This window comes from Petromyzon marinus, chromosome 65 (assembly GCF_048934315.1).
Source record: "Petromyzon marinus isolate PM22_M1 ecotype Great Lakes invasive population chromosome 65, UKy_Petmar_22M1.pri1.0, whole genome shotgun sequence".
Lineage (NCBI taxonomy): Eukaryota > Metazoa > Chordata > Hyperoartia > Petromyzontiformes > Petromyzontidae > Petromyzon > Petromyzon marinus.
The window spans coordinates 4402454-4425028 of NC_133731.1; the positions used below are offsets into that span (position 1 = coordinate 4402454).

The 22575-nt window shown below is 57.1% G+C and overlaps 1 protein-coding gene across 1 annotated transcript in view; it reads right to left on the reverse strand.

Moving 5' to 3' along the window:
* Positions 1-14309: 14309 nt before the first annotated feature.
* The window catches only part of LOC116956416 (kinesin-like protein KIF18A), a 144521-nt gene continuing 136255 nt past the window's right edge, over positions 14310-22575 (reverse strand). Inside the window, exons 15-18 of the mRNA XM_076054261.1 lie at positions 19518-19989; positions 18455-18640; positions 17856-17980; positions 14310-16768 (exon numbers count right to left, since the gene is read on the reverse strand). Of these exons, the coding sequence (XP_075910376.1) occupies positions 16626-16768; positions 17856-17980; positions 18455-18640; positions 19518-19989 (926 nt within the window). The 3' untranslated portion in view covers positions 14310-16625. The remainder of the gene's footprint in view (positions 16769-17855; positions 17981-18454; positions 18641-19517; positions 19990-22575) is intronic.

Consider the following 22575-nt stretch of genomic DNA (forward strand, 5'->3'; position numbering starts at 1 on the left):
AGAAGTTTATTCGTCTTTATAAACACTACACATGTAGCTACTACCAATGTAGCTACGGGCCCCGCACTTTCAAAGGCCCCACGCTAAACGCTTTCAAGCTATCAATTCGGGTTCAATGATTCTGCACTTGCTCTATTACTATGGTACTATACTGCCTTCAACTTTCATGAACGACCGGGTGTTATAAGTTTCGCGATTTTTAGCATTATCTGGGCTGTATAGCAAATAAATAACAAATACAATTACTTTACTGCGAAAGTAAAAAAATGCACGTGTTTTTTATATTTAGGGCCCCATTATAACGTTTACTACAGGCCCAGCACCAGCTTCACCCGGCACTGGTTGGAATCCTAAGAAAACAGACATGCACGCGTACACACAACAGCCGACAGTCGCCACCGAGAGATGGTGGCGTCACCGCGGCACTTGTGCCAGGCTAGGTGCATCTTGAGGCCCCGCGAAACGTCGAAGGCTCGCCGCTGGCAGGAAGGAGGTCACGGGGACACATCCAGGTGGCCCCATGGGTTGACCCTGACTGAGATGACTGGCCGATGCACGCAGCTGTGCGACTCCAGACTGTTGCCAACTCGCACAAGTCAAGGGGTGACGATCCCTCCGGGACTGTCATGGTCTGTGTTCAGTTCAGTTCATACTGGTAGGAACCTCCTGGTTACACCAGCCCACAGGGGATTATTGTGTCCGTCCGTCCGTCGTGCATCCAAAAATGAGAGGGGTGGGGCTGAGTGGAGAGGGGAGGGTGGGGAGGGGCTGGGTGGGGAGGGGCTGGGTGGGGAGGGGCTGGTCACCCCGTGGTGCCCTTATAAAACTCAACTTTTAACCTACTCACGCCGGCTTGTGCCCGCCCTCACAGTCGGGCATATTTGCGGAATACACCACGTGGTGCCGCCGTTGACCCTGGCCATTGGCCGAGCAACCCAACGTTCCTACCAGCTCCCTCCGCAGGAATGTGTTTTATTAGGTATAGCCCTGCGAGCCATTCAGCTCTTGAATCGGGTGCAACCGCAAGAAACAAAAACGTGAACAAGAAAACATCTTAAAGTGACTACGCGCAACGGAAAAATCCAGGAAAAAACAACAAGAAAGTCTTCCAGAAAAAGCACCGTATATCAATGCTGTGTGCAAAAATCCCAGTGGGATGTGTGCTGTGTGTATGTGTGTGTCTCTGTGTGTGTATGTGTGTGTCTGTCTGTCTGGCTGTGTGATCGCTTCCCGGCCTTCATAGGTGCTCGCGAACAGCACTTGCCCCAACGGTCTGCTAAGGGAATACGGTTTACCCCTATTCTTGCATAGGGAAGTTGAGTTATCAGGTCCATACGGAGTACAGCCGTTTCACAAGGGCACATTTTTTTTTTAAAATATATTTGTTTGTGTTTCTCCCTTGTGATGGGACTTTGTAGGATGAGCGTTGAGATTTATGAGGGGCACGGGATGACCAATAAGGTCTGAATCGGTCTGTGATGAGGTAGGGCACTGATAAGGGGTTGACAGGTATGTTACTGACACATTTACATTAACGCCATCCAACCCAAAAACCTCTATTATGTTATCGATGTCCAGTAGTAGTTCACACACGTTGTCCAGTAGTAGCTCACAGACGTCCAGTAGTAGTTCACAGACGTTGTCCAGTAGTAGCTCACAGACGTTGTCCAGTAGTAGTTCACAGATGTTGTCCAGTAGTAGTTCACAGACGTTGTCCAGTAGTAGCTCACAGATGTTGTCCAGTAGTAGTTCACAGACGTTGTCCAGTAGTAGTTCACAGATGTTGTCCAGTAGTAGTTCACAGATGTTGTCCAGTAGTAGTTCACAGACGTTGTCCAGTAGCAGTTCACAGACGTTGTCCAGTAGTAGTTCACAGACGTTGTCCAGTAGTAGTTCACAGATGTTGTCCAGTAGTAGTTCACAGACGTTGTCCAGTAGTAGCTCACAGACAATGTCCAGTAGTAGTTCACAGACGTTGTCCAGTAGTAGTTCACAGATGTTGTCCAGTAGTAGCTCACAGACGTTGTCCAGTAGTAGTTCACAGATGTTGTCCAGTAGTAGTTCACAGACGATGTCCAGTAGTAGTTCACAGACGTTGTCCAGTAGTAGTTCACAGGCGTTGTCCAGTAGTAGTTCACAGATGTTGTCCAGTAGTAGTTCACAGACGTTGTCCAGTAGTAGTTCACAGACGTTGTCCAGTAGTAGTTCACAGACGTTGTCCAGTAGTAGCTCACAGATGTTGTCCAGTAGTAGTTCACAGACGTTGTTCAGTAGTAGTTCACAGACGTTGTCCAGTAGTAGTTCACAGATGTTGTCCAGTAGTAGTTCACAGACGATGTCCAGTAGTAGCTCACAGACGTTGTCCAGTAGTAGTTCACAGACGTCGTTCAGTAGTAGCTCACAGACGTTGTTCAGTAGTAGTTCACAGACGATGTCCGGTAGTAGCTCACAGACGTTGTCCAGTAGTAGCTCACAGACGATGTCCCTGCCCTCCCCAGTGTGAGTTTTAACTACCACGTGGACCACCACCACCACGGCGGACGAGAAAATAAAAGTTTAAATGTGCCCGTGGCCACGAGGTGGACGAGTCACGTGACGTCACCACGTGACGCGGCCAAGCGCCATTTTTGGCCCGAGCTGCGTTAAAACCAACGACGACACCGGGGGGGGGGGGGGGGAGGGGGAGTTTGGCGAGCCTCCGGAAACAAGCGGAGCAATCACTCCGGCCGTCCACGTGGAATGTCCACAGCATCCGCCGGGCAATGGACGGCGTTTTCCGCTCCTCTGTCGAGAGCCGGACCGGTGCTGCGTGGACCTCTCTGGAATCCGCGGAGGTCCAGTGGGCTGGTTGCCACCGCCGCCGCTTGCTGCTGCTGGCCCCATGCATGTGGATAGCCATCTTCCTTGGGACAACAGCACAAGACACGAACAACAGTAACGGGGACGGCTCCTGTTGTGAATACAGCCAGCAGACTGGGCGTGGGAGGGTTGGTGGCGAGGTGTTTGGAAAGCTGTGCATCCCAGGTCACTGCGGGCTCGCTTCTCCACCGACAGGAGGCAAGGAGTGGTGGAGGCGGTGGCCTCTGCCCCCCCCCCCCAACCCCCGCCCCCGCCGCCACCAGAGATGACCATCAGTGCAGGAACGCAGGCGAGCGAGGCCAATGAATCAGATGCCTTCGGTGACCTCCTTTTCCAAGGCATTGGCTAAAGTGGCGCCTCGGGCAGAGAGTTGTCTTATTGAGTGACTGTTTAAATGTTTCAGTGGATCATGACACTGGCCACTTGGGCAGGATTGCCCGGAAGGCATGGGCCAGATCAGCTCAACAATAACAGTGGGATGCTGTTCGACTACTGTGCAGCCCATGGGCTTGTAATTGCCAACACACTGTTCCGGCACAACATTATGGATGCACGCCGGGTCCAAGCAAGAACATCTGCTGGGCTACAAAGTGACAGAATGGCGGATGCGGGCCCATGTCCTTGACACCAGGACCTACCGTGGTGTTAATCTGACGGCTGACCATCAACTTGTCATCTGTATGATGCGCCTGCCATTCTTCCACTGCTGCAGTGGGTGTCCATCTAGGACCCCATTCAAACTCACAGTGGCCTGGTCTCAGCAAGCTGAGGATAGGTGGAAGCGAGAATGTCATAATCGCTTGCAGCTGGGCGCTGCATTGTCCCCCCCCCCCACCCCGCTCCTCCTCCTGATGCCGAGGGGAAATGGGTGAGGTTCACATACCTGTCACAACCCCTTATCAGTGCCCTACCTTATTACAGACCAATTCAGACCTTATTGGTGACCCCGTGCCCCTTATCAATATCAACGTTCACCCTACAAAGTCCCATTACAAGGGAGAAACACAAACAAGTAGACAATCACCACTCCTACACTCACCACTAGTACACACACCATTTGTACATTCACCACTAGTACACTCACCACGAGTACACTCACCACTAGCACACTCACCACTACTACACTCACCACGAGTACACTCACCACTACTGTACATACTTGTGAACCCATTATCAGTGTCCTACCTTATTACAGACCAATTCAGACCTCATTGGTCACCCCGTGCCCCTTATAAATCTCAACGTTCATCCTACGAAGTCCCATCACAAGGGAGAAACAAAAACAAATAGACATTTAATTTGTTTTGCCAGAATTGAAACGGCTGTACGCCGTATGGATCTCAAAACTCAATTTCCCTGTACAAGAAGACGCAGTAACCCCGAATGGTTCGATAGCGATGAGGTTCAGGACTTGTGGCTCGCGCAGCCGCAGGGCTGCACTGGGTACGCGGTCCAGACCTCCGCAAGCATGACCTTGGCTGGCGGAGGAATTCTTCCGGGTGAGGCTGACGTCGGCCAACAACAACAACAACAGCGGCGTTGTCATCATCGTCGTCGTCATCGTCGTTGTCATCGTCGTTGTCGCGATCGTCATCGTCATCATCGTCGTGTAGTGTACTAATTCAGAGACATGAGTAGGAGGCACTCTCTCTCTTTTATTCCGGTCTTCACAGCCACAGGGGATAACTACACACCGGGTCAGGACAGCCAACATCCTTCCAGACCCACAGCTTCGAAGAGGCGAAGACCACAATGACAGCAGCACGACGAGTTCCACTCCCGATGGCAGCAGCCCCGACTGTGAGTCAGAGCTCGTCCTTTTATCCTCCCCGGCGTGGCCAGGCTCCGCCCTCTGCCCCACACCCCTCTGGATCCCCCAGAAGGCTCTGTGCTTCGCCCACCGGTCCAACTGGTAAAACGGGCTGCTACCCCCAATCCCATTGTCTACCAATCTACCAGCGCCATGCGCCACAGTGACTCGTTCAATGTCACTACATCACCACCACCCCCCCCTCCCGCCCGTGAAAAAGAACAGCCGTCCCGGCTGACCTTCATGCGTCGCGTAGCGGGATGGTGAACAAACAATATCCACGCAATATTCGCAATGTATGGCAACAATCCAGCCCCCAAAATATACAGCAACCGAACGACGAGTAGGGGCGTCATCTGAACCGAACCATCTTGGGATGGGTCCTTGCCGCCGGCCCATCGTATGGGTCCGGAACGGGTCCTCCGGAGACCCCGGGGGTGACTTGGAGACGGCCCATCGGGACGAAGATGATGGAGGAAAAGAAGAAGCGGGTGACGGTCGTACCATCCACCCCGGTCCGCCTGCGGGCGGCACCGCCGGCGGTTCCCTGGGCGTCAAGCCCTGGGATCCTGCAGATGAAGGAACAGGCGCGACCTCCGTAATCGTACGTCAAGCTCTGTCGGACACATCAAACACCCGGCCATCAGATGGTGGAGATGAAACGACCTCATCAGGTGGAAAATAGGGTTTCAGTCGTGACGGGTGCACATACCAGCGCCTGGATCCGCACGCACTGCAGCCTCCTAACCTCAACTACCTCCGCCGGGCCCTGCCATGGCCTATGTAATTGAGGAGACGTGCCCAGAGGCACCTGGGGGCAATGCAGCCATGCCCTCTCCCCAGGTTTCCAAGGTTTTCCAGATTCCTTAAGCCCAGCCAGTTTTTCATTCGCGCCTCCCGCGCTTCCGTCAACCGCTTAATGGTGAGGCTCATGAGTCCCGGCGCAGCGACTATCTTCTTGCTCGGCTCAATACTTAACTGGGCTTCCATGGCGGGGGAGGGGAGGGGTCACATTCTCTCCCGTACATAAAAAAAATGGGGAGAATCCGGTAGAGGCACGAGGTGCCATCCTCTAGGCCGCAAGAACATCCGGAACGTCTAGGTCCCAATCGGACTGTGCCTCGTTGACTTGTTGGCACATAGCGTAGCGCTAACCGCTCCACCACCGCTCCTACTACAGACACAGTGACACACGCACATACAAACACACACACGCGCGCGTACAAATACACACGCGCGTACAAACACACACACGCGCGTACAAAGTAATCTACATGAACCGGAGGTCGCCACGTGGGTGAGTGGGAGCACTCAGAGAGGTCGTGAACATCACAGTGCACGAACGGCACGGGGTGGCGGGGGGGAGATGGGGGTCTCTGGGCGCGGGTGCTGATGGCACCTCTGACTCTCCCCCCTCATTCTCCCCCCCCCCACCAATCCCCTCTCACTTCCCCCCTCACTCCCCCACCACTCCTCCCTCCACCTCTCACCCCTCCCTACTCCTCCACCTCCTCCTCTTGACCTCCCCCCCCCACTCCTCCCTCCACCTCTCACCCCCCCACTCCTCCCTCCTTCCCCCTTCTCACTTTCCCCCTTACTCCCGCACCATTCCTCCCTCCACCTTTCACCCCCCCCCACTCCTCCGCCTCCTCTTCACCTCCCCCCACTCCCCCACCACTCCTCCCTTCCCCACTGCTCCTCTTCAGCCCACCGCCTCTCCTCTCATCTCCTCCTCCCGTGATCTCTCCTCCTCCCTCCCTCCCATCCCTCCACCACCACCACCACCACCTCCTCCTCGACGGGGTCACCTTTGCCCTGCGCTAACGCTGACCACATCTCAAACTGGGGGCTGTGGAGACCTCCAACGCCGACTGAAAGGCCGTCATGTCCACCACTCCTGTGGCCATGACTGCTGTCATCTCGTCTGCATCTTCATCATCATCATCTTCATTATCATCACAGAGACCCACCTCGTCGAATCGTTCGTCTCGTCTCGGGACCCTCATCCGCTGCCAACGCCTCCGAGCTGTTTGTGTTGGGAGCTGGAGACGAGGTGGCAGTCGGAGGAGGAGGAGGGATGGGAGAGGTGGAGGAAGGATGGAAGAGGAGGAGGGATGGGATGGGGGGAGGAGGAGGGATGGGGGGAGGGGGGAGAGATGGGAGATGGAGTGGAGGAGGATGAGGGATGGAAGAGGAGGGATGGAAGAGGGGGGATGAGGGGTGGGAGGGGAGAGTTAGGGATGCGAGGGGAGGAGGAGGGATTGGGAGGAGGAGGAGGAGCAGGCTCGAGGGAGGCCAACTCTCCCGTGTCAATCCGCTTGCGATTGCCACCACGATACGGCAGAGAACGAGCGAGCGAGAGGTGGTGGTGATGGTGGTGGTGATGGTGGTGGTGATGGTGGTGGTGGTGGGGGGGGGCGACACGCCGTGGGAGTTTAGTGGCATTATCACCACCACCATCACCACCACCACCACCATAATCACCATCACCACCACCATCACCACCATCACCACCACCATCATCACTACCATCGCCATCACCACCACCATCACCACCATCACCACCATCACCACCATCACCACCACCACCATCACCACCACCATCACCACCATGACCATCACCACCACCATCACCACAACCGCCACCACCACCATCGCCACCACCACCACCATCACCACCATCACCACCACCACCACCATCACCACCACCACCACCACCATCACCACCATCACCACCATCACCACAACCGCCACCACCACCATCGCCACCACCACCACCATCACCACCATCACCACCACCACCACCATCACCACCACCACCACCATCACCACCACCATCACCACACCCGCCACCACCACCATCACCACCATCACCACCACCACCGCCACCACCATCACCACCATCGCCACCATCACCACCACCATCACCACCACCATCACCACCACCATCACCACCATCAACACCATCACCACCACCATCACCACCATCACCACCATCACCACCACCATCAACACCACCACCACCACCATCAACACCATCACCACCACCATCACCACCATCACCACCATCACCACCACCACCACCATCACCACCATCAACACCATCACCACCACCATCATCACCATCACCACCATCACCACCACCGCCACCACCATCACCACCACCACCACCACCATCAACACCATCGCCACCACCATCACCACCACCATCACCACCATCACCACCATCACCACCACCACCACCACCATCAACACCACCACCACCATCACCACCACCATCACCACCACCACCACCATCACCACAACCGCCACCATCACCACCACCATCACCACCACCATCACCACCATCACCACCACCACCACCATCACCACCATCACCACCACCACCACCATCAACACCACCATCAACACCACCATCAACACCACCATCACCACCATCACCACCACCATCACCACCACCATCACCACCATGCTCCACGCCGCTTGGGCAAGTGAAGTAGGAGGCCTTGGGCACGAGGCGTCTGTCGGCGTGGACGCACAGCGCGGCAGTGGCTGGGGGGCAGGGGAAGAGGGGGGGGGGGCTCTCTCCCGGTTCCCTCCGACACGGAGTCGAACTGCTGCGCATGGAGGTGAAGGGCTTCAAACGTCGAACAATGCGGCAGGGCAGCCCTGCCGAGTCTTGAGACTCGTTGGGGTGGGGGTGTGCCGAGGCTGATCTCCGTCGAGGATCGATTTAGTGAGAGGGAGCGGTGGTGCAGCGGTTAGCGCCGCGCGCATGAACACGCAAACGAACTCCGGCCACCTGAGTTCGACCCCCCCCCCCACCTGCCACGGCTAACGTCAGTGGCGATTGATATCGTAAACGAGTCATCTCCTCCTGCTGCAACAGTTTCTGCAGCAGTTTCTGCAGCAGTTGCTACTGCAACTGCTACAGCAGTTGCTGCAGATGCTGTAGCAACTGCAGCAGTAGCTGCTGCTGTGTCAGAATGACCGCTCTGTCCAGTTCGACTGTAACACATCTGGGGTCCAAAGGGCCAGAACCCCCCCTCTTATTTCAGCGGTTCTTCGACTGTTCTGCTGCAGCCGTGCACACCCCCCCCCCCTATGTAGTGTATAGTGTAGCGTATAGTGTAGTGTATAGTGTAGTGCATAGTAGTGTACAGTGTAGTGTATAGTAGTGTATTGTGTAGTGTATAGCGCAGTGTATAGTATAGTGTATAGTTTAGTGTATAGTAACCTAGTGTATAGTAGTGTATAGTGTAGTGTGTAGTGTATAGTGTAGTGTATAGTAATTTAGTGTATAGTAGTGTATAGCGTAGTGTATAGTGTAGTGTATAGTGTAGTGTTTAGTGTAGTGTATAGTGTAGTGTATAGTGTAGTGTATAGTGTAGTGCATAGTAGTGTACAGTGTAGTGTATAGTAGTGTATTGTGTAGTGTATAGCGTAGTGTATAGTGTAGTGTGTAGTGTATAGTTTAGTGTATAGTAATGTAGTGTATAGTAGTGTATAGTGTAGTGTATAGTGTAGTGTATAGTAATTTAGTGTATAGTAGTGTATAGCGTAGTGTATAGTGTAGTGTATAGTGTAGTGTTTAGTGTAGTGTATAGTAGTGTAGTGCAGTGGTTTTTCACATTTTACTGTAGCCTTGCATCCCCCCTTTGGTTCCCAATCGTAAAAAAACAACAAGTTCCAATTTTAATAACTGCATAGAGGGTGTTGATGAAACAAAGTTAAGTTGTGTACTCACGTTCTGGCCATGTCTCGCACCCTCCAGAAAGGGCATGTCGCACCCCCTGGTAGTGGGAGATGTACCCCCATCACTGCCTTAGTCATAGCGTGTTGGGGCAAGTGCTGTTTATCGAGTGGCAGCAGCACCTACGATGAAGGCTGGCACGGCACACGAGGGCCAGCAATACGCTCGGCCAAGCCTTTGTCTGCCCAAGTGGCGATGTTCTACACAGCCGCACCAGGGCACCCACATTCAGAAACGCGCATTGAGATTGCTTAGATTGCGTTGCTTGCTATGAATGTCCAAAGGACCAATATTATTCAAAATGAAGGTTTTTTCGTGGGTTAGATCGCGCGTTATTTATCAATGCGTCGTAACCCTCCACTACCCGACACGGCCAATAAGCAAAGAAGTGTCACGTTGACAAAAGACAAAATAGTTTCACTACTTTAGCCCACCGGGTGTGTTGAAGTGTGAATCCAGAACATTTACAGTTTTTGAGTACGACGTTTCGCTGGTAATTACAAATCACTGCACCTGAATGAGTTCAATGATGACGTCACCCTGCTGCTCCTCGATTTAAGACCGGGAGCGGGTGGAGGGCTTCACCATTCTGGCGAATTGTTGTGGTCTACACGCGCCAATTAACGCAACGCGTTTATTAACTTAAAGAGTTAATCGCACGGCGCTAATGGGGGGCTGGCGGGGGCGGGGGTGGAGGCTTCATCGGTGCTTTGTTCGTACATGTTATGTATATCGTTTATTGTTTATTGTTAAATTTGAATCAACGTTCCTATGATTACTGTTGTTACATTGTATTTTATAGCTTTGCTTTGGTGATTTCTAAAACATATGGTTAAGCCACGTTTCTTGCGAAAGTGTGGAGTTGGCCTGATAACTTGAATCTAAATTGTCTTGTGGTTGTTATTGTTCGTCATGCATCCCACTAAAATTTTTGCACACAGCGATGTAATACGGTGTTTTTTTTTGTGTGGAAGATTTCCTGGTTTATCCCAGGATGTTTATGTTGCACGTCGTCCCTTTAAAATGTTTTTTGTTCATATTTTTGTTTGTCGCGGTTGCACCCAAACTCAAGAGCCGCGTGGCTCACAGGGCTATACCTAATAAATGAAACTTGAAACTTCTATCGGCCTGAGCGTCGCACTCCTCCGGGAGGCGAATTACTCGGTTAACTGAACACGGGTGGCAGGGACGGGAAAGGGGGCGGGTGCACTCCCCCCCCCTCTCCCCCCCTTCCCCCCCCCCCGTTTTAAGAGAAGCTGGGTGCGTCTTATAATCCGGTAGCAGTGTGTGTCTCCACGTGTCTTGGGAAGGCGGGGGCCACCCGAGATCGATTCGCGCTCAAGTAGGCCAACACCGCGGACGACGATCTTGAACGACTCTTTGGGACCCCTGCCCCCCTCGAAGTGAGGCCCTCCCAGCGCGAAGCGTCAAAAATATCGCCTGCTCGCGAGACGAAGGCGGCCGGGCGTGGTTGTGTTGGCCACTCAAAAACCCGCCTCGTGTCACCGTGTCGGCCTTCTTCATCGGTGGTGGTACTGCTCGCGAGAACAGCACTTGCCCCAACAGTCCGTTAAGACTACACGAGGGGCGGGGGGGGGGGAGCTTTGACCTTTTGTGCGCATCAGCACGCGCGTGCGTGTGGCGCATAGACCTGCCAGCCATCTCAATCGGTCAACCCCCACCCACCCCCCCAGGATGACACCCGCGTGACCTCCCGCGTGACCTCTCGCCACGCTTCCAAGCGACGGCCTCGGGAGTGCACCTAGCCTGGCACAAGCAACGTGGTGACGTGACTTGCCCCTCCCCCCCACAAAAAAATCCTACGTGACTTTACCGAAAGACCCAAAGAGCATGAATTCCTGCAGCCACGAATGCTTTAAGTCAACATCCCCATCCTACCAGGCAAAGCCAACCGAGTGATTAACTTGTTACGCAGTAGCGACCTGGCCATCACAAATGTGATAGCTCAACAAAGTGGGCCCCCATCACTTGGTTGTTGGTTTGGCTCCGATTAATTAATTGCTGTGCCAGTAGTCTTGGACGTTGCGATTAACTTTGTTACGCAGTAGCGACCTGGCCATCACAAATGTGATAGCTCAACAAAGTGGGCCCCCATCACTTGGTTGTTGGTTTGGCTCCGATTAATTAATTGCTGTGCCAGTAGTCTTGGACGTTGCGAAGACTCCTCTACTTACGAGCGAGTTCGGTTCCAGAGGTGTCTGTTCGTAAGTTCAACTCTGCTCCCTGTCGATTCCAAACGTGTTGTACGGCGTGTTCACTAAACACGGGGGAAAGGCTTTAAAAGTCGCATCACCTCCTGTAGATGCCACTGGTTCTTCACGTTCTGCAGATGTAGATGCCACTGGTTCTTCACGTTCTGCAGATGTAGATGCCACTGGTTCTTCACGTTCTGCAGATGTAGATGCCACTGGTTCTTAACGTTCTGCAGATGTAGATGCCACTGGTTCTTCACGTTCTGTAGATGTAGATGCCACTGGTTCTTCACGTTCTGCAGATGTAGATGCCACTGGTTCTTCACGTTCTGTAGATGTAGATGCCACTGGTTCTTCACGTTCTGCAGATGTAGATGCCACTGGTTCTTCACATTCTGCGGATGTAGATGCCACTGATTCTTCACGTTCTGCAGATATAGATGTCACTGGTTCTTCATGTTCTGCAGATGCCAATGGTTCTTCACGTTCTGCAGATGTAGATGCCACTGGTTCTTCACGTTCTGTAGATGCCACTGGTTCTTCACGTTCTGCAGATGCCACTGGTTCTTCACATTCTGCGGACGTAGATGCCACTGGATCTTCACGTTCTGCAGATGCCACTGGTTCTTCACGTTCTGTAGATGCCACTGGTTCTTCACGTTCTGCAGATGAAGATGCCACTGATTCTTCACGTTCTGCAGATGTAGATGCCACTGGTTCTTCACGTTCTGCAGATGTCGATGCCACCACCGCCATCTATTGAGCAGCCGTTGAACTTACGACTCTCGGTCCGAACGGGCAACTGGACACACAGGTTTGTTGTATCTCTGAAAGTTAGAAAGTTGAACGTTCGTAAGTAGACAATTCTCTGTATTCGATTAACGATCATTTTAACCAACGATGATTTATCGTGGAACTGATTAAACATCATCAACCGAGGGACCCATTGAGTCCTCATCTATTTCAGTCACCGCATCTCCACCATGGCATCCACACGTACTGCTGTTAAATCTACATATATAAGGGAAATTTGTGAATGTGTCTGTTCGAAATGTTTAGCATACTTACCAACATGCAACAAACTTTAAATTTGGCATGTGGGTAGCTTCCAGACTGTACACAATGCAAAAAGTATAAAAATAGATTTTTGTATTTGGGGGAGGGGGGGGGCGTAATAATGGATATATTTTTCACGGCGAGTGAGCGGTGACGTCACATCCGTGATGTCACCCGCATGCGGCGGCGTCACGCAGTGTGCCTGCTGACGTCACGCCCCCCCCACCCTCCGCGTAGACCGTGTGCTAATCCAAGTCTCGAGCGAAGCCGGGTAGTAGTAGTAGTAAAGCTCGCCACGTATAAAGACGCCTTGGGAAAAGCGCTTCAGTAAATTATTTGGAGACTCACGGTGCTCAATCGGAATCTACACAGCGATCATCGACCCGGACACCCCCTCGCAACTACGAAAACTCGTCAGGACCCTTCGTTGGAAGTGTCAGTCTTGTGACTCAGCAGTGAGACTTCTCTGCTGTATTACATGCGTGATGATAATATATGACCCAGCGATTTCGAGTTGAATTCCACCGGGCACGGCTCACATCCGTGGCAAGCGACATCTGAACCGGTCCTGGGTATCACCACCCCCCCCCCCCCGGCCAACATTCACCAACCCACACTGACCAAAGTGGTGAAGTATGGTCAAACGAACCCCCACCTACTATGGGACCGACGTGGAGGAGAGGAGTTTGATCTTCACCTGATCCGTGGGCTTAGGGTACCCGACGTGACCCCACGTCAAGTCAGCTGCTCTCTCTCTCTCTCAGCTTGTGCAAAGTAACAATATTGTAACAAAACAAAAAAGCAAGTCAAATCGCTGTGCAGATTATAAACAGTGACATGCGCACAGCAGAAACTGGGTCCCCCGCGTGGCCGAGCTTTATAAATGATCTTGTCATGCAAAATGTTGTTTGGTTAATGTCTAGTGAACTCGGTGGGAGGGGAGGGGGGGGGGTGTGTGAATGGGGGTAGGGGGTAAGGAGAAGCAAAAATCAGAGGTTGGTGGGGCTTGGGCAGATGCTTCCATCCCCAGGCCATCCAGAACCCGCAATGCCGATGTAGCCCGAGCTTCCTCTTCGATTGCCTCCTGATGAAGAGGCCCGTGGCTCCGTGGGGGGCTGGAATCGGCGATGCATCCCTTTGGTGTCGCGGTCTCTCAGGGGTGGGCAGTAGGCCAAACGCCTGTGAGCCGCCGGGCGCACCGCATCGCCCTCCAAAGACTCTTGCCGGTGCCGTTCGGTGCCGTTACCGTACACCAAGCTGGTGATGCAGGCAGTCAAGATGCTCTCAGTGGTTCCTGAGAACAGGTGCGGGCGTGCCCAATTTGCTCAGCCTTCAGAGGTGACCCCACGTGTCCCCAAGTGTCCCCAAGTGTCCCACCTGTCCCCAAGTGTCCCCATGTAACCCCAAGTGTCCCACGTGACCCCACATGTCCCCACGTGACCCCAAGTGTCCCACGTGACCCCAAGTGTCCCACGGGTCACCAAGTGTCCCCACGTGTCCCCAAGTGTCCCACGGCTCCCACGTGACCCTGCACATGGTGGCGGGAGTTGCGGTGTACATGGCGCTCGCACGGAACGGGAGACGGGGGGGGGGGGGGGAAAAGCACAATGGACGAGTCTTAATAACAGCGCGGTACGTTTATTAGCGAAATCAAAAACACAAAATTTTCCTCCGCGATCCGCGAGCCTTTTTTTACACGCAGCCGCAGCAGCAACAGCAGCCGCAGCAGCAGCAACAGCAGCAACAGCAGCAGCAGCAGACAGCGGGCGCTGGCGACGAGCGCCGGCCGGACGAGCGCGTCAAGAGGCGATCCGAAACGGAAGCGCAAAAAAGACGCGGCGGAGGGCGGACGGAGCCGGTGCCCACCGCGGGTACCACCGAGGGGCTCGTCAAACGCCCTTCTCTCGGCCGCGCCCCCCTCCCTCCCTCACTCCCTCCCCGACCCTCTTCCGACAGCGCGTCCGAGCCGTGACGGCGTGCGGGAAGCGGGGGGGGCGGCACGGTAGGGGTCGGTTTCTTTTCAGTCAGTCGCCTACGTGGCCGCGGTCTCGCAGACGACGACGTCTGAATGTGCCTCGGGGGGGGGGGGGGGGGGGGCGGCCTTCTTCGTCAGCACGGCTCTGTCGGCGCGGTGGAAAAACAGCCGTCGGATGACGCGCACGAGCGGGGGAACGCGGGCGACGTGTACCACAGGGTACCACGTGACCCACGTGACCCACGTGTACCACGTGACCCACGTGTACCACGTGACCCACGGGGTCCCACAGGTCCCACGTGACCCACGTGACCCACGTGTCCCACGTGACCCACGTGGTCCCACGTGACCCACGTGGTCCCACGTGACCCACGTGTCCCACGTGACCCCGCTCGTGAAGCGGTCGCCGTCTGTCAGCGGCGCACCCCACAGTCTGCCGCCGCCACCGCTGTCGCGAGCGTTGCGAGCGTTGCGAGTGTTGTGAGCGTTGTGAGTGTTGTGAGCGTTGCGAGCGTTGCGAGCGTTGTGAGCGTTGTGAGCGTTGTGAGCGTTGTGAGCGTTGTGAGCGTTGCGAGCGTTGCGAGCGTTGCGAGCGTTGCGAGCGTTGCGAGCGTTGCGAGCGTTGTGAGTGTTGTGAGCGTTGCGAGCGTTGCGAGCGAGTGGTTCGTCCCATGTCACCTGACTGCCGCGACGGCAAAGCGCGGCGGGGGGGGGCGGGGCGGAAGGAACCCGGAGGGGGGATTCGGCGCGACACACTTGGTGGGTGGAGGAGGCAATACAATTCGAGAGTGTGTGTGTGTGTGTCTAAATATCTCTATATATATATTCCAGATGCCGACTGGTAAAATGTTCCCCCCGTGCCTGCAGAACGAGCAGCGGCCCAGGGAAGGGGGGGGGGGGGATGAAACCGGCGAGACGGGGGGGGGGGGGGGCGGTGGCGGCGGGTCAGCGAACACGGAATGGCGGAGGATCTTCGAGCGTCGCCGCGGTTGAAGGCGGTGGGGGGGGGGGGGCACTGGCATGGCACAACCTGCGGGCGCGCGAGAGATCGCACGCCAGCGGCGTGGCCAGGACCGCCAAGTCCTCCCCGGCCTCCGGGGGGCGAGCGCGGCGAGGGTCGACGTGTAAACGTTGGGGGTGAGGGAGACTCGGGGGGGGACTCGGGGGGGGACTCGGGGGGGACTCGGGGGGAGACTCGGGGGGAGACTCGCGGCAAGACGAGACACGCGGGGGCTAAAAGTCCAGTCACATGGCGGGGGGGGGGGGGGGTGGGCGGGGGAGTTCCCCCCCTCCCCCACCACCTTCCCGTGCCCACCCCACACAAGCGACGACATCACAAGGCCCAGTGTTGGGCTTCTACGACTCTGCCAATCATCAGCGGCGCGGAGCGCGGGGGGGGGGGGGTCCCCGATGCAACGCTCCACCCACACAACCAAGCGGTTACCCCCCCCCCCCACCCCCTCTCCCCCCCCCCGTCACTGTGCCCCGTGTCCCATTTACGGACGGCGCCGGCCCAGGCGTCACGTAGGGCATCACCGGGCTGCGTTGAGTCAGTGGGGCCGTGGGTGGCGGAGTTGGTGGGCGGTGGGTGGGTAGGTGGGTGGGTGGCTGAGTTAGTGTGCGGTGGGTCTGTAGGTGGGTGGGCGGGTTAGTGGGCGGTGGGTGGGTGAGTTAATGGGCCGTAGGTCTGTAGGTCGGTGGGGGGGGGAGTTGGTGGGCGGTGTGGGGGTCTGTAGGTGAGTAAGTGGGCGGTGGGTGGGTGAGTTAGTAGGCCGTAGGTCTGTAGGTGGGTGGGTTAGTGGGTGGGTTAGTGGGTGGGTTAGTGGGCGGATGGCGAGCACGCGAGCACGCACGGCTGTGCGAGCTCTCGTGCCGAGACGACCGGCCGCCGCTTCCGCGCCGTTCCAACAACCGGGGCGCACGGGGAACGGCGGACGAGCGGGCGGGCGGGCGAAGCCGTCACTTGGTGGTCTTGCCGCGCCTCTGCAGGCTGAAGAGGAAGGAGGACGGCTTCCGCCGGCTGTGGTTCGGCACCGCCAGGCTGCCCACGGAGCGGCTCCGGGACAGCGTGCTCGGAGCGCCGGGCGCCGGGGCACCGATGCCTGCAGTAAGCCGGGGGGGGGGCACGGTGGTGAGGGTGGGGGGACGAGGGGGGAACGGCGGTCGTTAGCGGGAGGATCGCACGAGTGGAGCGTTGCGTGCGCGGGTGAGCAGGTGAGTGAGCGAGCGAGCGGGCGAGTGAGAGAGTGAGTAGGTGAGTGAGCAGGTGAGTGAACGAGCAAGTGAGTGAGTGGGTGAGAAGGTGAGTGAGCGGGCAGGCGAGTGGGCGACTGAGCAGGTGAGTGAGCAGGTGAGCGAGCGGATGAGCGGCTGAGTGAGAGACTGAGCAGGTGAGTGAGCGAGCGGGTGAGTGAGAGAGTGAGCAGGTGAGTGAGCAGGTGAGTGAGCGAGCGAGCGGTGGAGGATACCGGCCCTGGCTGGAGAACACGGCTACTCAATGCGCACCATTTGCCCGTGGCTTGTCAATCAAAGCAGTGGTTCACCCTCACACCTGGAATTTATTCACATTCAGTGAAAACCCAAAGCTGACGTCGATGGGTTTTATTTATTTATGTGCAGTCACTGGTGACCAGGCTGAACCCATCAACTCGCAGCACTGCGGGTCTGTGGGTCTCTGTGAGGGCCTGTGGGTCTCTGTGCGAGTCTGTTCGTCTCTCTGCGAGTCCGTGGGTCTCTATGAGGGTCTGTGGGTCTCTGTGCGAGTCTGTGGGTCTCTGTGAGGGCCTGTGGGTCTCTGTGCGAATCTGTGGGTCTCTGCGGGTCTTTGGGTCTCTGTGCGAGTCTGTGGGTCTCTCTGCGAGTCCGTGGGTCTCTATGAGGGTCTGTGGGTCTCTGTGCGGGTCTGTGGGTCTCTATGAGGGTCTGTGGGTCTCTGTGTGGGTCTGTGGGTCTCTATGAGGGTCTGTGGGTCTCTGATAGTCTACGGGGTTCTCTACACTCGAGGACCCGGTTTCTAATCGCCGGCAACCCCGGAAAAGGAAGCCAGGCTTCTCGGCAGTGCCGGCTCAGTGTCTCCGACGTGGCGATTACGGTTCCTGGAAGCCACCTGACCCAAACCCCCCCCCACACCACCCCCCCTCCCCCTCACACACCCCCCCCCCCTCCCCCGGGGCCGTCAGCCCGCCGCACCGCTAAACTTGAAGAGACGCAGGGGCTGTTTGGCTGGCTGCGTCTCGACGGGGATGCGCTGGGCTGCGGCGGAGACGTCGCGCAGGGCGTGGTTCGTCTCCCGTAGCACCAACATCGACGCGGACCTGGGCGAGACGAGAGGCGCGCGGGGGGGGGCGGGGGGGGGGGGCGAGTAGAGGGAGGGGAGGGGGGCAGATGAGGCGGAGACGCGCGTGGGGGGGGGGGGGGGGGGGCGGCGGCACGCAGGGGTAAGGGAGGGGGGAAGAGGTGGGAAGCTGGGGACGTGAAAGGGAGACGCGGTGGGGGGAGAGGTGGGGGGAGACGCGGTGGGGGGAGAGGTGGGGGGAGACGCGGGGGGAGAGGTGGGGGGAGACGCGGGGGGAGACGCGGGAGGAGACGCGGGGGGAGAGGCGGGGGAGACGCGGGGGGAGACGCGGGGGGAGAGGCGGGGGGAGATGCGGTGGGGGGAGAGGTGGGGGGAGAGGCGGGGGGGAGAGGTGGGGAGAGAGGTGGGGGGGAGACACGGTGGGGGGAGAGGCGGGGGGAGACGCGGTGGGGGGAGACGAGGGAACGGGACGGCTGGAGGAGAGTTGCAGCACCTGCTGCTCTGCATCCGCTTGCCCTGGGCGGCCGTGGTCAGCGCCATGTAGCCCGGCTTACTGCTGCTGCTGCTGCTACTGCTGATACTGCTATTGCTGATGCTGCTGATGTTGCCGATGCTGCTGATGTTCCTGGCGCTTTGGGAGGAGTTCCCCTCGGCCTCTCCCAGCACCGGCAGCCTCAGCCTGCGGGGGGGGGGGGGGGGGGGCGGGAGACCCGCGGAAGACGTCATAAGAGCCTGGGCCCGCGCCGACGCCGGTCGAGGCCAAGTGATTTCGTTACGGGGGGATGGGGGGGGACCGCCCTCCGTAGGGTTGGAGGAGAGGCGAGCGTTTAGACGATTCCTTGTCGAAGATTCAAGGCGGCAACGCAAGTTTGCGCCCGGAGGGGTTTTTTTAGGCGAGGGGTTCCCGAATGCGAAGAGGAAAACCCGCGTTTCATTTTGATCACGACGGTTGACTCCAGCCACTCGCTGACCCACGCGCAGTCAACTCCTTACCACTCTTCTACGACTACTGCTGTGGTTACTCGTCGGATTCTCACCACCAACCCCACCTCCCCCCCCCGCCAGACACTTGGTCAACTCATCCTGCACGCTGCAGGTCACAACAACACGCTCCCTGAACCACCCACCCACCCATCCATACACCCACCTACTCACCCACCTACTCACCCACCCACCCATACACATACCCACCCACCCATACACATACCCACCCACCCATACACATACCCACCCACCTACTCGCCCACCTACTCACCCACCTACTCACCCACCCGCACACTCACCCGCACACCCACAAAACCCACACGCCCAGCCACACGCCCACCCACCCACCCCTCCATACACCCACCTACTCATCCACCTACTCACCCACCCATACACATACCCACCCACCTACTAACCCACCTATTCACCCACCCGCACACCCACCCACTCACAACCTACTCACCCCACCTACTCACCCACCCACCCACCCACTCACAACCTACTCACCCCACCTACTCACCCACCCACCCACCCACACGACGATGGCGCTGCTGCCCGCGCCGTTGGCTCACCGGCGCAGGATGCCGGTGCCCAACCGCGGCAGACCATCGCCGCCCGGGCCCCGCTCCGCGTCCATCTCGTCGTCGCCGCCGCCCAGCGTCATCGTCGTGTCGAGCGGTGCCCTCCCGCCCCCCTCGGAGGCGACGTTCGGGGCGGCTCCGCCGCCGCAGCCGCTCGTGTCGAGCTCCGGCCGCAGCGGGTAGACGCCGTCCTCCGCGTCGCTCTCGGCGTCCGCTCGCCGCGTCGCCGGCGCCTTCCCCCGGACGCCGCCGGCGTCGTGCTGGCGCTCGGGGTCCTGCAGCACGGCGCGCTTGGCCCGCTTCAATGCCGGGGCCGCGTCGGGCGTGCGGGCCGGCGCCGCGGCGCGCGCCGGCGTCTCCGTCGGCTGCTGCCGCTTGCGCCCGCGCGCCGAGCCCGCGGGGACGGCCGGCGGAGACGGCGCCGGGGGGCCGGACGGAGCCGGGAGGCGCGCTGGCGCGGCTGCTGTGCGGGATCGGTGAGGTGGGTGGGGAGGAGGTGGAGGAGGAGTGAGGGTGGTTCTCCCTCGTCAGACGACGGTGGCGACGAGGAATCCCGTCGACAGCGGCGGTGGGTCAGGGCGGCTGGCAGGTTCGCAATCCCGCTCACTCACACGCTCGCCCGCTCACATACACACACACTCACCCTCACTCGCTCACATACACACACACTCACTCACACGCTCGCTCACATACACACACACTCACCCTCACTCGCTCGCTCACATACACACACACTCACTCACACACTCGCTCGCACTCGCTCACATACACACACACACTCACTCACACTCACTCGCTCGCACTCGCTCACATACACACACACACTCACTCACACTCACTCGCTCGCACTCGCTCACATACACACACACTCACTCAAACACACACACACTCACACAGTCACTCACTCACTCACACACACTCACACAGTCACTCACTCACATGCTCGCTCGCTCACACACACACACTCACTCAAACACACACACACTCACACAGTCACTCACTCACTCGCTCACACACACTCGCTCACACACTCACTCGCTCACACTTGCTCACATACACACACACTCACTCACACAGTCACTCACACACGTTCACACACTCAAACTCACACGCTGACACACTCGCACACTTACAGTCTCACAGTCACTCACTCATTCGCTCACACACCGAATCACTCGCTCACACACCCGCTCACTCGCTCACACACTCGTTCACTCACACGCTCACTCATTCGCACTCTCGCTCACTCACACTCACTCATTCACACTCTCACACACTCGCTCGCACACACTCACTCATTCACACTCTCACACACGCTCACTCACACACCCAACATACTAACAACATTCTCCGTATAGCCTCCAACGGATCGTGCCGTTGGCGAGCACCTATCAAGGCCCCGCGCGCGCCACACAGACGGGCGGGGTGGCCGGTGCCCCACCCGGCCCCAACCTTTCGTCCCCCCAGGTGCCGGTGTTTGAAAACTGTAACAATGCCCGGCAAAGGCTCAGATGCCACCCGTCACCCGATTCTAGCGGTGGCTGGGAAACGGGAATTCGGGGTCGCTGGGGTCGTATCGCAGTGGCCAACCAACTCCTTCGCCGCTCCCGCCCCATTAGACAAACAAAGAGAAAGATCCCACGTGTAACCTGAACGCAAGCGCTGCTGCTAGCGGGTCGCACCTATGAGGGCCTTCACGGCGCACGAGGGGGTGGGTGGCCAGCAGCACGCCCGGCCGCCTTTGTCTCCCCAGTGGCGATGTTTACTACACATAGCACCAGGTACTCATTTGAGGCCGAGTTGAACTCGGGGAGGGGTCCAAGACCGGTTCAGATAATCATCACCCGGTGTTGGCCGTGAGCGGGGATCGAACTCGGGTCGCCGGCTTAGGAGCGCAGCGCTGACCGCGACACTACCGTTCCCCACACGCGCACGTACTCACACATACAGACACTCACACACACACACGTACTCACGTACACACTCACGTACTCGCACATACAAACACACACACGTACTCACACATACAGACAGACACCCACACACGTACCCACATACACACGTACTCACACATACAGACAGACACCCACACACGTACCCACATACACACGTACTCACATACACACACGTACTCACATACACACACACGTACTCACATACACACACGTACTCACACATACAGACAGACACCCACACACGTACCCACATACACACGTACTCACATACACACACGTACTCACATACACACACACACATGTACTCACATACACACACGTACTCACACATACAGACAGACACCCACACACGTACCCACATACACACACGTACTCACATACACACACACGTACTCACACATACAGACAGACACCCACACACGTACTCGCACATACAAACACGTATTCACATACACACACACACACGTACTCACACATACAGACAGACACCCACACGTACTCACATACACACACGTACTCACATATACAAACACACACACGTACTCACACATACAGACAGACAAAGACACACAAAGACACACACAGACACACACTGGACACCACACGCACAGAGACACACACGGAGTGAGCGGCGACGCTGCTGCCAGTGATTCACGCTGCTGCCAGTGATTCACGCGAGACATTCGTGACCAAGGTACAAAGATAAAGATCCCCCATATAGCCTTCACAGACTGTAGGGACAAGTGTTGTTAGCGAGCACCTATAAAGGCCGGCACGGCACACGAGGGGGTGGGTGGCCAACACCACGCCCGGCCGCCTTTGTCTCCCTAGTGGCGATGTTTACACATCGCACCAGGTACTCATTTGAGGCTGAGTTGACCTAGGGGAGGCCCAGCACCGGTTCAGATAATCGTCACCACTGGGTGTTGGCCGTGAGCGGGAATCGAACCTGGGCCACCAGGTTTCGTAGCGCAGCGTACTAACCGTTACACTACCGCTCCTCACACATACTAACACACACACGTACTCACACATACAGACAGACACACACACACGTACTCACACATACAGACAGACACACACACGTGCTCACA